At 38.4% G+C, this 15742-nt stretch overlaps 1 protein-coding gene across 9 annotated transcripts in view; it reads left to right on the forward strand.

The window, feature by feature from the left end:
* Positions 1-15742, forward strand: part of Vstm2a (V-set and transmembrane domain containing 2A) — a 243931-nt gene that overhangs the window by 21359 nt on the left and 206830 nt on the right. For 2 of the 9 annotated variants that reach the window (XM_039092861.2, XM_039092867.2), the window contains one exon: positions 4082-6323. The exons of 3 other annotated variants lie outside the window; for them this stretch is intronic. In XM_039092861.2, the coding sequence (XP_038948789.1) occupies positions 4082-4206 (125 nt within the window). In that variant the 3' untranslated portion in view covers positions 4207-6323. Of the gene's footprint in view, positions 1-3821; positions 6324-15742 lie in introns of those variants that run through there. 4 more of the 9 variants (XM_039092865.2, XM_063273794.1, XM_039092863.2 and 1 more) reach the window with 2 other exon arrangements.

The raw sequence follows: 15742 nt of genomic DNA on the forward strand, positions 1-15742 counted from the left end.
GCCAAAACCATGTCCGAATAAGGGTGAACCCACATCTCACTCAAACACTTAAGAAGCTTTGAGGAAACTTTAAACTCTGAAAGTCTATGATTTGAAAAGTTCAAAACACGGTGTTATATGCTATCTGAAACATTATAAATCCTTAGTTAAAGTTCTCTTGGACATGGGGATATATCCATATCTAACATGTATCAAGTCATAGCAGAAAAAAACGTATGTGACAGAGGTTTATCTCTCGAGCACACTCTTCAAATGATGTGCAAACAAAGGCGAGGCTCTTGAAGCACTGTCATGGTCCCAGAGCTCAGTCCAGAGCTTGCCAGGGCTCTTAGCTGACTCTACCTAGGATTCTTGCCTGTGCTTTTGCCCTATTCTGTTCTCTGTGTATCTCAGACTGGGTGATGTTGGTGTTCTTAATTTGTGCACTAAGCATCTGGTATTGCTATTAGGAATAAAACTCTGTCTATAAATGTTTACTGTATTGATCTATACTAGCTCCCTCATATGTCTTAGCTATTTTGTAGACCATAAACATACCTTGTATAGTTCAAATGAATGATAAATTGACAGTATAGTGTGGGACAGGGGAGCAAGATTCTTCTACCTGGTAGGGTGTCAGGGCAAGGGGTAAGAGGAAAGAAACAATTTGTCTGCTGGCACAGATTTAACAAGTAAGGGGAAGATAGAGTATGAGCCTCTTTAAAATGCGATCTCTGTTGATGACTTGGGACAGAGGATAATAGTAGGACCAGATAATGTCAGAAGGCTGGGTAATACATACCATTTCTGGCTCAGTTAGGAAGTTGCCAAGTCTTGACTATTGAGCTTGGGTCAATTTTGAATTTTTTAAAAAATAAACAAGTGAACTTCTGTTATATTGTATAACAATAATGGTGATGGTGGTGGTGGTGCTAATGATGTTGATGATGACAATGATGAAATTGCTAAGATTTTTTTTTCATTTCTCTTTGGTAAGACTCATTTCTCACACTCCAGAGGATTGCAGGCTTGTCTGCAACTTTGGAGGCAATGCAAAAACCATGAGGCCTCAAAGAAATGGGAGCTAGGCTTCTGCATTTCACAGACTTTTAAGACTTCTTGAATAGTTCTTTTCTACTTACAATAGAAAAAATACCTCCACCATCTTGCACAGACATGGGGCTAGCACCCAAAAGTGCCCTACGAACATGATTAAGGATCGTGGAGGGTGGGGCAGGTACAATTATTGGCTAGCTACAAGCTAAGGGACATAACTTATGAACCATGGAAGAAAAGGCTCTTTGTCAGATCTGACCTCTCTCAGCCCAGATATACTATCTGAATATTTTCTTCCAACAATTATATAATAACATTTCCCCTCTTCACAGAGTATTTTATATTAGAGATGAAAGTTTGAAACCTGTAAATTTATATATATATATATATATATGAACAGCATGTTTACAGCAAATTTACCAACTGTTTAAATGAATTCAGTTCTTTGCTTTTAATGAATCACTCTTCTATCAATGAGATAATGTAAAAAGAAAATTAATTGCAAACAATGTTAACTATGTGAAAAGACAAGAGAAGCAGAATCAAAATACTTGCAAAGTTCAGAAGAGAGAATGCCCCATCCTCTGGAGAAAAAATAATACAGAGTACAACAGGGCATCTGAGGGCAATGATTGCTTAAATGTATAATAATTTATGGCAAGTAATAGGTTCCATGGTTGACCTGGGAATAGAGGAAAGGACACTAAATGAAACAAAGCAGGCCAATCTATTCTAAGTCAGATCAGGCTTAATAATGTGAAAAGAGTCAAAATATTATAATATATGCACAGTTAGGGTAATTTTATAAGACATATAATAAGTAAGTGCCTCATTGGAAATCTCAGAGGTGAACAAAAGAAGTTGGAACTCAGGACTTCTGACTGTACCTTGGCTTATTATCCCAGAAAAGTGAAATATTTCTGTATGGGAAAATGAGAAGAGTACCTGAGGTGTTGCTGGTTTTTTTCTCGACAAAAAAACAAAACAAAAAAAAATATATAAAAAAAAACAAAAAAAACCCAATACTTTTAATGTTTCTATGTAACAAACAAGAGTATATTGGATGACAATATTGTGTTCTGAAAACAGTATGAATCTTAATAAAAACAGTGACATTGGTAACATACATAAGACAGATTACAGCAGTTTAGAGCTTCAAACTTCACTGAGGAGTCCATCTCCACTCAAGACACAAAACGAAGTGAAAAACCACTCCGTGATGTGATGAAACAGGATGTAGAACTTACTAGAGAGAACAAAGTCTTAGGATTGTGCAGCAGAAATAAATTCGACTAATGTGCAAGTGAACGCATGCAACTAGAGTGGATGAAGGGTTCCAACCTGGACAAAGAGAAAGGTCTGTGTTCCAATGGTGGATTGTATGTCAGAAGGCGATTCAAATTCCAGTGGCCTTTTCCAACCATGTGTGACTGGCTTATTTATTTCCCTTTAAACCATTCATGTAAATTACGCTTTAACTTGCACACGCTAGACATAGGACAGGAAATGCTGAGTCAAAAGGAAGCAGCTGCTCTTTTATCAAATGTGTTAGAAGGATCATGGGTCTGGGATGTTCTAGAAAGGGTAGATCTAAGAAAGGAGCATCAGAAAACAGCAATTTCAGGTAGAACCCAACATCTTAACACTCACCCTGGGAAAGGACCTGCTATTGCACAAAATAATTCCTGGAGTGAATCCTTTTTCCAAGATGTGGTACTTTTATCATTTTACAAACTTCTCTTGGTCACATATATATTTGTGTCCAATCAACTGCAATCAGGTATTTAGTGAACTGTTAGTAATTTGCTGTTTTCTTTCTGTCAGATATCATTCTTCAAAAATCAAACATAAGTACACGCTTAGTTGCAAACAGTGGATTAGAATACATGTTCTTTTTTTCTTGCATGATTTCTGTACTTAGAGCCACACAGGGAATGAGAGTAACTTTTGGGTCTCTGAACTTTTCACACAAGTTGGATTCAGAGCACTTACAGAACATCCAGTTCTTAGGTTGATGGAAGGAGATACAAGGGGCCATACACAGGCCACCGTCTAGACAAGCAAATTAGAGTCAGCACAGAGAAGCCTGACAAAAATCACAGAAATGTGAGTCTTTCAGTGGGCCATTTCAAAGTCCCACATATTTACTCTGAAGCAGCTCTTCGAATGCACCAATTTCTACCATTGCAATTAAAGAGCTGACGTGTTTTCACTGAAATGTTGAAAAATTTGAGTTCTTACCCTTTCCAATTCCTTATAACCATTCTCCAACTAAACAAACAAAGAAGGAAGCATGTGTTTGTCCCTTGTCACTCTAAGAGTTATGCATACGTCATTAAGGCTAGAAGTTGACTGGATAATAAAGGAAGAATTGTGACAACACACATTGATTCCCTCCCTACCATACCCAACTAGTTTCAGAGCTTCTTCATTACTGACATCCCTAGACTTGAGGGATAAAGCTTGAGAAAGGTCATATTCTGAAAGTTGTCACTAAGAGGCCGTGGCCTCCACCACAGTCCTCAGCACTTACCAGCACGTCGCTCGTAAGCTTTGGATTTCTCCTCCACTTTTCACACTAACACACTAGTGAAATAGGGAGTGTGCTCTCAGGCACGTGGGTAGAAATGACCGAATGACCCCCAAGAAGTGGTCCTCACACAATTTCTTAAGGGAAAAGTGGATTCCTTCGTTCTCAGAGTTCCCAGCCGCGGGATGGCATTGTTTGAAATCAGACACCACCAGTTCTTGGGACTGAAATGTTTTGTATGTGTTGTTGTTTGCAGTGCATGCCAAGACATTCATGAGCACCAGAGCCAAGCTGGCGAGCTAATTAAATATATATGTGTATATGTTTAAAACAGCCTAATAAGGAGCATTGGAAATCTTCAAGATGAGCGAATATCTTATAACTTCTTCCGCAGGTGCGAGGATAGCTACAAGCCATGGACTTTCTGTCCTGCTTCTTGTTTGTGGCTTTGTGAAGGGTGCTTTGCTTTAATCTAAAGTGCTGACTTTTTTCCAATATCACTTTCTCTTCTTAAAGCAAAGAGCAAATCGCCTGTAAAATCTACGGAGCGGACAGCAAAGTTGACCCTAAACTCCAAGCACCATTCTGCACCCCTGTACTCTAGTTATCTACACAAGGAGCATCAGCTTCCGGAAGCATAAGTGAAGACATTATCACACGCTTTATTGATAATAATTTTCTTTGGGAAAGTGGCTCATCTTTTGTTTCAAGAGAATTGATGTGAAGTGATAGGACATTTTCTAATTGCGAGATCGATTTTTTTTTCTCTTTTATTTCAACAAATAAAACCTGAATTTCACTGACTGCTCAGGAGTTGGCCTGGACGACATGAGTATCCCAAATATCTCCATGGATTCCACCAATTTCCTACCAAGGGACACATAATCTGCAAGAAACAAAGATGGAAATCCTGAGAAACGAAAACTGCTTTCAAACAGCACCCCAGCTGGGAACAAAACAAAAAGCAAAAGACTGAACACGTCAAATCAACAGCAGACAACTTGATTTTATACATGGAATAATCAAAGAAAGTCCTCTCTCACTTCCTCTTTGCCCCGTGGAATTTTTCTTGGAGTTTCCCTTCTCCTTGTTTGCCGTTTTTTGTTCAATGGTAGCAAGTGCCAATTACGGCCAATCCCTGTCAATCCTGGGAGGTTTATATTCGTACATAGTGTGGTATATTTCAATGTATTTTAATTCATTTTGCAATTTCTGTATATGCAAACCTGGCAAATTCTGTAAATTGCTTATAGTACGTGTGATGTGACTTCAAGGTAGATAGGCTATGATGCTCATGCAAGCTGACTTTCTTCATCCTATATACAAATATATACATGAGCATATATTAGGCTACCAACTTCTTTTCCCAAAGCCTTTGTTTTTTCATTTGTAACTCATGTATTGTGTGAATTTTGTAGCGTATTTCTCTGTCCCACTGATTTGACAGCTACAGTTTGTCTCCGTTGTCCTTCCTTCTGGAAATATTTAAAATTGTGTATGTCTCTGATAAATGAGTTAATTTTTGCTCTGTGTATGCTATGTTGGAATTTGCTGTGTTCTTTTACACATGTATTTATTAAGGTCTAGGGATCTTGAGTCTGAGGAATGCACACCTAGTTTTTGACAGATCCCCTCGTGTTATCAATATTCTATCTCAGAGAAAAAGAAAGGCCAAGTGTGAGAGCTAAGAAGACATTTTGACTCCCCAAGATCCTGGAAGAGCACTTCACGCTCTGACTAAATAATGCTGCTTCCTTTGTTCTTCAAGACTTTTTTTCATAGCTTTGTCATTCTGTTATTTGCTGCTAATTATATTTTAATGTCTACTAATTAAAAATTAAAATGTGATTGTTGGCTGAATACAATATGCAAATGACTGCAAAGCCCATACTGAAGAAGATAGGTGTTTAATCTTCACTCAATAATTATAATTTTAAATATTCCATCGTTATTTTTTGACTTTATGATATTTTGTTTAGGCCTGTTCTAATTACATCTTTCTCTGGCAAAGAAAGATAGAACAATCAATGAATTCCCTCTTAGTATGGAAGGGTTGTGGCTTAAGAAAGAACACATCCAGATAGTCTTCCAGAGATAATAATTTATTTTCATTATAAAACCAGAAACCATATATGTAGGAATGGTCCACTCCCAATGTAAGGCCCTAAATTGTAGCTTGAAGGAAATGAATTTATTTGCTTTTTTATGGTAAACGACTGGACTCTGCCATGCACTTATAAGCAATGTGAATATTTTCATAAAGTTCTTGACATTCTCCTTTAAGAAATATTGTTTTATGCTAAATCTTTCCTTGCCATTTTTCTTGTTTCATTTGATTCATTGTTTCATTCTAATAAAGAAAATAAAGGTTTAATTATACTTTATTAACATACAAATGTATTTTCATTCTAAAGATATTTAGATATTTCTAAATATCTGAAAGTTGTATAAAATGATGATGGATAAATATTATCTGTTCAGTCTCTTTAAGCTTTAAAAATCCCATACATTACAGTATATATTAGTATACTGATTTAAAGTCAATCAAACTGGGAAAACACATCTTGTATTATACTTTTACTCAATGTCCAGGTAATGGTATCAGCTAATTTTACAGCAAGTCAAACTTGTACCCTTATCATAAATGTTCACCATGCTTGTAATAAAAGGACATATGCTAGTTTGGGAAGAATGCTCACTAGATTCATTGTATCAGTGTCCAAAATAATAAAGACCTGTTTATCACTGTGTGACCAAAGTCCACCCTACCCTCCACTTTGTTAAAAGAATATAGCAAACTATCTGTTTGCTCCAAACTCCAAAAGAGTATGGAACTTTAAATATCAGAGCAGAAAATACAGCAGATCAATGAGATATTCTAAACATTTGTATACTATACTCTATTCCTTTGGGAATATAACTTTGTGTGTATCCATGAGTATGGAAAAGAATAGAAAATACAAACAAAAAGTATCTGGCTTTTGCAACCTTGTTTCCAAGTTTATATAGTATCTTTTATAAGAGAGACTTATAAAAAGCTGGAATTGCTTTCTTTGTTTCTTAAAGACTTGTAGACAGTTTAAAAGACAAAGGAGGCAAATAAAAATGCTCCTGAACAAAGTAAGGTGGTAGAATTCTTGAAAATAGAAGCTATGATTTGTTAGACTTCATGAAGTCTAGGAAACTGTCCTGTTTGCAGTCAGCCCTACATGTCCTTAACCAGCAAACACATTGTAACAACTGCCCATGTGGTGTTTGTGCTATATTAAATCACTGGAGATAATTTAAAGTAAGGATGCTGTGAATATCATATTCTAATACTAGGTCGTTTTATCTAAGAGACTTGAGCACCCACACAGTTTGAAAGCCAATGACTGGCTTATACAGTCATGTATCTACAGATGCTAGGGTAAGAGCTATACATGTATATTCCAATGTTCCTTTTGTAGAGAGGATCCTTGGCAGGCACAATTATGAGAACTAATTTAATTAGGCTCTCCCCTGATAAAGAAATATATATAAATGATTTTGAGAATCTAAGAAGTTCTTATTACTATTTGGTTCAAGTTCTTTAACTTAAAAGTTCTCAGAAGCAAGATGTATTCAGATAACTATATTAGTACCCACACACATATTCGGCAAATAAAACATATTTTTAGGCCTAGAAAAAAAAGGTAAATTTATTATACGTGGGATAATAGAGTAATAATAGAGTAATATTTGTTGACTTTTTACAGCAGATGCTAATTTTTAAAAAGGCATGGTGCACATCCCCATAATCACAGTACTCAGAAGACTGGAACAAGAAATTCATGAGTGCAAGTTCAACCTGTCCACATGTTAAACAATGACTCTTTAAAAAAAAAAGAAAATGTGCTAGATAATTAATAAAATGTGTTAATTTTTGCAAAGAGCACACAGATATTATTTCTGTATCCATCCTACCTAGAAAACAAGATATTGAGTGTACTGTCAACTTGTATAAAGAATATTCACAAAAGGTAAATGCAATCTTTCTTGGAGTAATGCACGTACTGATGATTGTATTGTAGAATTAAGACTATGAAGCTAAAACATCATGAGTCCACTAAGTTTCAAGTATTTATACCAAAAGAATTTATTTTTAGAACTGTTCATTAGCAAAGGGAGCACTCTGCCTGCCATTCAAGAAATGTAAAAAGTGGAGCACGTCAGCCATGAAGTACATAAGGTTCTTCCCTGTACACAGTGAGAGACAACAGGAAGTATTCAAAAGCAATAAAATATTTGATGCCAATAAATTTGATGAAAACCAAATAGGAGGATATAAGGAGAGTAACTGGGAGGTCAGAGGCGGTTGCCCTGGAGATGCAGGCATGCCATTCTACCTGGTAGAAAGCACAGTATTTAAAGGGGAACCAGCAATGCCAATCTCCTGGAGAAAAGGTCAGGTAGAGTTGTCTAACACCTAGGCTGTGAACAAGGGCATACAAGAAAGGGGAGGAACATGAGAGAGAGCACGTGACAGGACTAGAAAAGGGCTCTTCAGCGGGTACTGAGACCAGGCATAAAGCAATGCTGGAGTTTGCAAAGACCTGTTAGAATTCTGATTCTTTCCCCAGGAGACAGGCTTTTTGTGCCATCCTGAAACTTGGTTGCAGTTTATTCTTTGAGCAACCCTCTGGTTACAACACTGCAGTTTGCAAACTAGTTGGTGTGTGTATTTGTGTGTGTGTGGGTGGATGGGTGGGTGTGGGTGTGGTGTGGTGTGTTTGTGTATGTGTGAGCATGTGCATCTTTGTGTGTCTTTGTGTGTGTGTATGTTTCTGTATGTGTGTGTTGTATGTGTGTTTTTGTGAGTGTGTGTGAGAGATGTATAGGTGTGTGTGTTAGATGTATAGGTGTGTGTGTTGTGTGTTCATGCATGCATGTTGAGGACAGCGGAGGATGTCAGGTGTCCTGCTCTCTCCTTCTCCATCTTATCCCCTTGAACCAGGCTAGAAGACAACAGATCCAAGAATCCCCCATCTCCTATGTTTGCTTGATTCTCAGCCTTGCCTACACTGTGTAGTACATGATTTTACCCACTGAATCATCTCCCTAGACCCAAACCACTCATACTTTTATACTGATCCTGTGGGGATGCAGAAGATGTGGGACATTAACAGGTTTTAATGCTGATATACAGTTGAAACTCTTCAGGGGCAAAACAGGAGATTGAAAGACATTTGGGACTGTTTGAAATGTGGTAATGAACTAGTTACTATAACTGCATATGTGATTTAAAATAAAAACACGGGTCCATTGGTTCCCTTTGTAGTTCAAGTTACCTGCTGTTAAACATTGCTTGAAAATAGTAAATGGAAAACTCAAGTGTATGTTATGCTCAGTAGTGTAATAAAATGCACATCACCCTGTGAATCAATCTTTTATTAAAGAAATACATGCTATATCCCCATTATGCACTTAATGCCTATCTTAGTTAGCAGGTACATTGTAATGGTATTCTGGGTCTTATCTTCAACTAAGTATTGTCACAAGAGAAGTGATGGTAGCAATTCAGCTATAACAAAGAGAAGCTGTAAAATGCTTCCTTTAAGTAAATGGCTGAATGTTCGGAACTACATTGAAGTTAAGTATATATAGAAAAAATACAGTATATAGAATATTCTGTACCACCTGTGAAATCTGGCACCTACTGGGGATCTTGGAACACACCCCCTTCTGCAATGAGTAAGAGGGGAGGAACTTTTTGATTCAAATGGAAAGGAAGGACAAATTGGAAGAACAGACACTCATTCTTAGACATATACTGGAAAAGACTTTTAAAGGCAGAGAACTGATTCTACTACATGCCCATGAATACATACAAGTTTATTTTTAAAAATCAGAAACTAAGATCATGGCCCTCTCCACAATAATATCACAGTAGATGAAACAGGTAATTTGAGCCCTTGCCAGGTGTGTCCTTACACACCTGTAGGCTGAGGCAAGAAGGGCCAGCCTAGACTTGAGAATGAGAGCTTCGTCTGAACAAATGAAACAAAAGCTTACAGTGTTTTCAGGGGAAATCTTGTTTTCAAATCATCTTAAATTTTGTTATATTTTCACTGATAAAACAATAAAAGCATCCTGAAATAGACAAGGTTCTGTGAAAAATAAAGTATTTTGCCTCTAGATTTTTTTTAACTCTGTTAATATATGCGTGTGTGCATGTGAGTGAAGATGCCTATGAAGGGCAGTAAGAGGCCTTTGTATCCTCTAGAGCTCCAGTTATGGGTGACTGTCAGCTGCTCTACAAGGGTACTGAGCCCCAAACTCAAATCCTCTGCATACCACCAACAATTGTGGGTGGTGGTGGTGGTGATGGTGGTGGTGGTACTGGTTTGGTTTTTTGTTTGTTCTTTTTTGTTTTGAGTTCTTATGCCTTTATTGTCTTTTTAAAAATAATTTTATTCACTTACATTTCAAATGATACCCCTCTTCCCGGTTATTCCTTGACAACCCCTCGATCCCCTTTGCTTCTACGAGGGTGTTCTTCCACCCACTCACCAACTCCCGCCTGACCACTCCAGCATCTCCCTTCACTGAGGCTTCAATCCTCTATAGAACCAAGTGTCTCCACTCCCATCCATGTCAGATAAGGCCATTCTCTGTTATATTTGTATCTGGAGCCATGGATCCCTCCATGAATACTCTTTAGTTGATGGTTTGGTCCCTGGGAGCTCTGGGCGGTTGAAATTGTTGATATTGTTCTTCCCATAGGGTTGCAATCCCCTTCAGCTCCTTCAGTCCTTCCCCTAGCTCTTCCATTGGGGTCCCTGGGCTCAATCCAATGGTTGACTGTGATGCTTGACATCAGCAATAGTGTTGGGGTTTGGTGTCTGCAGGTGGGATGGATCCCTAGGTAGTACGGTCTCCTGATGGACTTTTCTTCTGTCTCTGCTCCATTCTCCCCCATGTTTCCTTTGGACAGGAACATTTCTGGGTTAACAATTCTGAGATGGGTGGATAGCCCCATCCCTTAACTGAGGGCTGTGCCTATCTACTGGAGGTGGTCTCTATAGGTTCTATCTCTCCTTTGATGCATATTTCAGCTAAAGTCCTCTCTGTTCTCAGAGCCTCTTGCTTCTCTGGTGTCTGGGACTTTCTAGTGGCTACCCCTAGTTCCCCATCCCCCACTGCTACATATTTCTATTTGATTTCCTGACCTACTGTCCCTTCCATTCTTAACTATTGAGTCATCTCACCAGACTCAGATATGGGGACATCTATAAGCAATGCTTCCCTATGTGCCCCTATTACAGCTATAATTAAACATGATGTTACAAGTACATAGACACAATGAACTGTATACTATATGAAATTCAAAATTAAATTAAATATAAAGAATAATAAAGTATTTATTATATTTCACTATACATGAAAGGATTTGCAAAATTGCCCCATTATTTTGTTCATGCATTTTAGTACTTTGATTTTGTTCTTTTTCAGTCATGCTCACTATAACACACATTCGTTTGACTTTACAAATATACTTTAAAACAATAACAGGTATATTTTATTCCAAAGCACAGTTAAACACCAAGTAAATTCGCATCATGTCATTAAAAACCTGGACAGTCAAAGATGAACCAGAGACAAGGAAATAAGCTCTGTCCTCTGATGGTGACTGTGACCAGAGTTGGCATTCTTTTTCCTGCCTTCTGTTTCTGTTGCTAAGCTAAGTTTAATTGGCAACAGACATTGCTTCTATGAAGATATGAGGAGCACCTGTGTGAGCAGTACCTCAGCACTGAAGCGAGTTTCCACATCACCCCTGTTGCCCAAGGACAGGGAAAGAAACATCGTAGTCAACGACCTGGTTTGAATGGTGGATTGATTGTAGAGTCTTGAAGAAAGCAGAAGGACAACTTTCTTCAATCCTCACTTGATTTTTATGACCTAAGAAAATCCTCCATTCCTTGAAAGCAGAGGTCTAAACATTATAATAAAATGGTAGTCCGCAGCCAGTGTCCTCATAAAGTCACAGCCCACCCATCTACTACCAAAGTCATTTAATGAAACTAGAACATTATATAAAAGAAAGCACCTATGCTAAAAATATTTTGGACATCCTCGCATGAATACTTCTGTCATCCTTACTTCAAATTGAAGCCTTTTGAAAACAATAGGAGAAAAAGAGAAATATCTACATCTTACTGGATTCTCAGACTATGGCTCAGGACAACCGTTATATTCTGAGGACTCTGGGACATGTAACCAATGGGATATGAGAGCCCATATAGGCCTGAGGAGGCCACTGTGTCTACCACAAGTCACTCCCCTGGCTTGCAAGAAACAATTGAAATGTGTAGCTTTAGAAATGGAAAACAAGAGTCCACTAAGATTTTTCTGTTCTGCCAGGCAGTGACTATAAATGTACAAAGGGTCCTGAAATTTCTCCTATGTAGCAAAACAGTCAACAGAAAGCAATTTGTTTTCTCTAAGAAAATGAAGTAACTATGATACTATCAACTACAAGGATAAAGCCCATGTATCTGTCTTTGGTGATATGAAAGGCAGCTGAGTCTTGAGTAGGGATAATCATAGCATAATCATATGCTGCATACAATTATAGCTGCTGGTCCAGGTGCACCTTACATCCTGAGGGAAAATAAGTGCCATTCTTAACACCTGCCACAAAGTCAATCCTTCAGTAACCTTCCACTTTATTGTAATTAGAATTCCTTAAGACAAGATGTTTTTATGCCTGGAAGGTATACAATTACTGCCTCTTTATCATTTGTTTCATCTCAAGGTTGCATTGACTCTCTAGGTCTTAACCACACAGAATTCTGCCTTTCCAGATCCTTGGGTAATGTTCTAAAAATGTCCAGACAGCAGGAAAATAAAGCAACCTAGAGAACTGAAGACACAAAGACAGTCTACACAGTGGTAATCTATAAAAGTACAGGTAAGAGTTGGCTTCAAATTCATCTTTAAATACCCAACAAAGTATTAATTCTAGTCTTTCAAAGTGAATAAAAAATTATGGTACACTCCTGAGTTCATTTGTGAGGCTAATGGTACCTTGCTGGAAAACTTGACAATGACACGTAAAGAAATAAGAATGTACAAATCACTAGCTCATGGCAAGTGACCCAGCAAATCCAGCAAAATATAAGATATCATATGAAATGAACATGATGCATTCTAGGAAAGTAAATTGGAAAAGCCACCAATGACACTCTCAGTAGTCTTAGGAAAGAGTACTTCACAGTAGACACAAGATGAGGGCTTGTTTACAATGACTTTATTTAGCAAGTTCAGGGCCATGCCTAGAAGAAGAAGAAATACAAAGACAAATATGAATTGGCAAAGGGTATTTTTACCTCACGGGGAACAACAGATAGTATAAAATCCACCATCCCTATACAGAACACAGCAAGTCCTATGTAGCTTCCAAGACTATATGAAGTAAAATAAATCACTCATTTTGACAGCTGGAAACATGTTTGCACACAATGAACTGCTATTGTACACATGGGCCAAGACAGTTTCTGCTGTATCAAGTGTTCCCACACCCAAAGAGAACAAGCATACATAATATCTCATGGAAGGAAACAAATCACATTTGATGAAACCAAAAATATTCTCGATTAGACACTTATCCTTTATAGACAAAAATGGAAAAGTAGAAACTGACGTTCATTTCCCATATCTATGGAAAGCATTTAATGAACTCTAGATAAGAAAAACATAAAGGACAAATATAGAAAAACATATAAACCACAGGTTTCTTTACCAAAGAGAAACTGGAACAAAAGAATAAATTAGCACCTTCTACAACAATATTCATTGCAGATGAATCTTAAAGTCATCTCGACTGATTAAAACCATAAAGGAGTGTGTGTGTGTGTGTGTGTGTGTGTGTGTGTGTGTGTGTGTGTGTGGCTGTGTGTGCTCTATATATCTATTATATATCTATACATAATATAGATATGATCATGTGCACATACATATATACACACATATATACACTATATTCCTGTGTTGGGTTTTTTTAAAAGCAAAATAGAAATAGGACTTGTAAGATGAATCCGTTGCTAAACTGTCTACCAAGCAACACAAAGACCTGAGTTCAGATCCTCATAATCCACACTGAAAGCCAGGCAAGGTGGTGTGTACCTGTAGCTCCTGCCCTGAGAGGGCATGGCAGAGAGATAGATTCCTGAGGCTCATTGACCACACTACCTGACTGAATCCATGAGGTGAGGGTTCAAATGGTACCATTGTCTCAAAAGATAAAGAGAAAAGGAAAGCATGGGCTTCCATACATGGTCCATAAATGTGGGTGCATGCACACAGACACACACACACACACACACACACACACACACACAGACACACACACACACACACACACACACACACACACGAAGGAGGGAAGAATCATGACTCAAGCATGTCTAAAAATTTCTTTTAAAATAGGAATCACTGGCACCTTACCTGCCGCACCACTAAGAGTAGACATGTGTTTAGTGCTTCCCTTTGGATTCTGGAAGGACACATACTACCTACCTCCAGGTCAATGTTTGATTGGTTTTCTGCAGACCTGGAAACTTGCCAATTTTCACTGCAAACCAGGGGGACAGGGATCTCCAACCTGCTCCAGGAAATAATAAAAACTAGCTTGCTTTAGGGGATATGGGCCTGTTTAGACAGTTTACCTGCTTTTGATTTAACTTTGGTATGTCGTATCTGTCTAGAAAACCATCCATTTCATCTAGATTTTCCAGTTTTGTCTAGTATAGAGTTTTGTAATATGATCTGATTTTTTTAATTTCCTCCATTTCTCTTTTTCTCTTACTTTTTATCTCTGATTATGTTGATTTGGATACTGCCTCTGAGACCTTTAGTTAGTTTGACTAGGAGTTTATCTATCTTGTTGATTCTCTCAAAGAGCCAGCTTTTGGTTTTGTCTAGTCTTTGCATTATTCTCTTTGTTTCTATTTAGTTGATTTTGGCCCTGAGTTTGACTTTCCTGCCTTCTACTGCTCTTGGTTGTGCTTGCTTCTTTTTGTTCTAGAGCTCTCAGGTGTGCTGTTAAGTTGCTAGTGTAAGATCTCTCTAGTTTCTTTACCAGGGCACTTAATGCTATGAATTTTCCTCTTAGCACTGCTTTCATTGTGTTCCATAAGTTTGGGTTTGTTGTGCCATCATTTTCATAGAATTCCAGGAAGGCTTTAATTTCTTTATTTCTTCTCTGACCAATTTATTATTGAGTAAACAGGGGGAGGTTTACACCCAACCAATGAACAGAATCTGCTGACCCCTGTGGTTGAATTAGGGAAAAGCTGAAAGAAGCTGAGAGGAGAGTGAACCTGTAGGAGAACCAGCAGTCTCGATTAGCTTCAGTCCCAAAATCTCTCAGACACTGGGCCACCAACCAGGCAGCATTCACCAGCTGAGATGAGGCCCCCAACACATATACAGAAGAGGACTGCTGAGTCTGGGTTCAGTCAGAGAAGATGTACCTAACCCTCAAGAGACTGGAGGCCCCAGGGAGTGGAGAGGTCTAGTGGAGTATGGGTGGGGTGGGTAGGGGTGACATCCTAGTGGAGACTGGGGCGGAGGTGTGGGATGTGGAACAGTCAAAGGGTGGACCAGGAAGGGGATGAAATCTGGAGTGTAAAAAGATTTAATAAAATTAAAAAAAACTTAGCTCGCTTTAGCCGATATGGTAATGTAGATGCTGCGGAGTACAATCTCTCACTATCAGCAATGACAAATTATTGCAAGGCCACTGAAATCTTCATAGGGACATGGCTGTGAAGACAAGCAGACGTCTTAGCATAGTCTTGTGTTCTGAGGCAAGCTACTGACCTAACAACAGACAACAGCAACACCATAGCAACGTCATTTGTTAGGAAGTTGCCTTAGTTACGGTTTCTGTTGCTACAATAAAAACGCCATGACCAAAAAGAAAGTTGGAGATGAAAGGGTTTATTTGGCTCCCATTTCCAAGTCATAAACTCTCAGTGGAAAAAGTCAGGACAGGAACTCAGATAGGGCTAGATCCTGGAGGCGGAAGTTGACGTAGAGGGCATGGGGGAGTGCTGCTTACTGGTCGTCTTTGACATGGCTTGCTCAGCCTGCCTTCTTAGACAACCCAGAACCCCACCAGCTCAGGGACGGCACCACCCACAATGGGAT

This window comes from Rattus norvegicus, chromosome 14 (genome assembly GCF_036323735.1).
Source record: "Rattus norvegicus strain BN/NHsdMcwi chromosome 14, GRCr8, whole genome shotgun sequence".
In the NCBI taxonomy this organism is placed as follows: domain Eukaryota; kingdom Metazoa; phylum Chordata; class Mammalia; order Rodentia; family Muridae; genus Rattus; species Rattus norvegicus.